Source organism: Trichechus manatus, unplaced genomic scaffold (assembly GCF_000243295.1).
Source record: "Trichechus manatus latirostris isolate Lorelei unplaced genomic scaffold, TriManLat1.0 scaffold00200, whole genome shotgun sequence".
NCBI lineage: Eukaryota > Metazoa > Chordata > Mammalia > Sirenia > Trichechidae > Trichechus > Trichechus manatus.
In genome coordinates, this window is record NW_004444136.1 from 710,773 (window position 1) to 712,622 (window position 1,850).

The 1,850-nt window shown below is 44.3% G+C and overlaps 1 protein-coding gene across 1 annotated transcript in view; it reads right to left on the bottom strand.

Annotated features, from left to right (window-relative positions):
• Positions 1 to 1,850, bottom strand: part of LOC101346265 (WASH complex subunit 2A) — a 69,494-nt gene that overhangs the window by 42,744 nt on the left and 24,900 nt on the right. The window contains exon 13 of the mRNA XM_023742114.1: positions 1,147 to 1,204. Coding sequence (XP_023597882.1) covers positions 1,147 to 1,204 — 58 coding nt within the window. The remainder of the gene's footprint in view (positions 1 to 1,146; positions 1,205 to 1,850) is intronic.

Here is a 1,850-nt window from a genome sequence, read left to right on the forward strand (position 1 = left end):
AATAACCAAATAGAAAAGAACAGCAAAAAATCTGAGACGTCATAAAAGCCCAGACACTAATAGCAAGGGAAACCAGGCAAGTTGCTGGCAAGATGCCAAGCAGTGGAGCGCAGAAAAGGCCTGACAGTCGAGTCTGCCGCAGCATCGCAAGCGTGACAACGAGCAGCTTCAAAAGTGGTCCAAACCCTGACGATGTGTGGCCTGGCGATGCTGACTCACTCAAAGTGACTAATTCCCAATTCCCAACAACCACCACAAACCTAAGGGATAAACTTCAGACCTAGTGGAATAAAATCTTCAGGGATTTTTTTTTTGAATTTGTATTGTTGAAAAACTTCAGATGATTTTAATGCATATCTAGTGCTATGGACTGAACTGCGTCCCCCCAAAAAGAGATTTGAAGTCGTAACCCCTGTACCTATGAATGTGGCCTTGTTTGGAAATAGGGACTTCTCCTTCTTCTCAGTTAAATGAGGTGACACTAGGGTAGGGTTCGTCCTAATCGTAATCCCTCCTGAGTGGCATCTTATGAAAGGCGGGAAGAGACACAGAAACAGTCCCACACAGGGGAAGACAGCACATGCATCTACAAGCAGCAAAGGGAGGCCCCCAGGGACTAGGAAAGGGCACGGCGAGCTCCTCTCTCAAAGATGCCAGGAGGAACTGACACGGTGAGAACCTGATCTGGACGTCTAGCCTCCAGCACTGTAAGAAAATAAATCTCGGTTCTTTAAAGCCACCCGCTTCATGGCTTTGCTATGGCAGCCGTGTCACTAAGACCCAGACTGGGGAACTACCATGTCCACTCTACGTGCAGGCTTTAGAAACGTTTCTCTGCGTTAAACCTGATTAATTTCAAAACATCGTCCACACTGCTATCAGTATGCCTTTCCCGTCAGGCTTTTTCTCCATTCTTACCTAACAATGAGGCAAAACTGTGACGTGGTTTTACAGATGCAACTTTTTGTTTTTACCAAAACATGAATTAGTGAAAATGAACTGCTTTTAACCAGATCAAGGGAAAAAAACAACAGCTTCCTGCCTAGCAAAGAAACAAATAACTTCAAGTGTTACATCTCCTAATGGGAAAGACTCACTTTGAATGGGGCACACCACACGGCAGAATCAGCCCCAATCCATGCTCACCTTCATGAACACAGGCAGGGGCTTCCCAGTCCTTAGGGGCTTCCTTGAAGAGGTCGCTCTGTTAAAATAAGGTATACGACACAGAATTCAAAAGAGCACGGAAAACGTAACTGCATTTGGGGAGCTCTAAAGGGAAGTACCCTATAAAGTTTAAAGTTACCTATTTACTGTTCTGGAGCCCTGATGGCACAGTAGTTAAGTACTCAGCTGTTAACCAAAAGGTCAGCAGTTCAAATCTGCTCCTTGGAAACCCTATGGGGCAATTCTACTCTGTCCTATAGAGTCGCTATGAGTCAGAATCAACTCAACAGCAAAGGGTCATTTACTGTTCTGCCAGAAAATCAGTTAGTTCCTAAATGAAGACAAGGGCACAGTTAAACCCTCAAACAATGTAAGACCATCCACGATATAAACCAGGTAGAACAGAAAAGATAAGAAATAATGTCCTAATCAGGTAAATTATTAACAGTTTAACATCCTCTCCACACCTAACAAACGACATCAGAATATAGCTTTTTCTAACTCTGAGATTCTTACTTCAAAAAGTCCCAAAATAAGACAGTAAAAGCAACTTCCAACTAAGAAACCATATCTTCCCCACCAAAGGAAAACAGCGTAATTCTTCTTTGCAGCATCGCTGACACCACAGCCGTGGGGGGCATCGCTGACACTACAGCCGTGGGGTGCATCGCTGATACCACAGC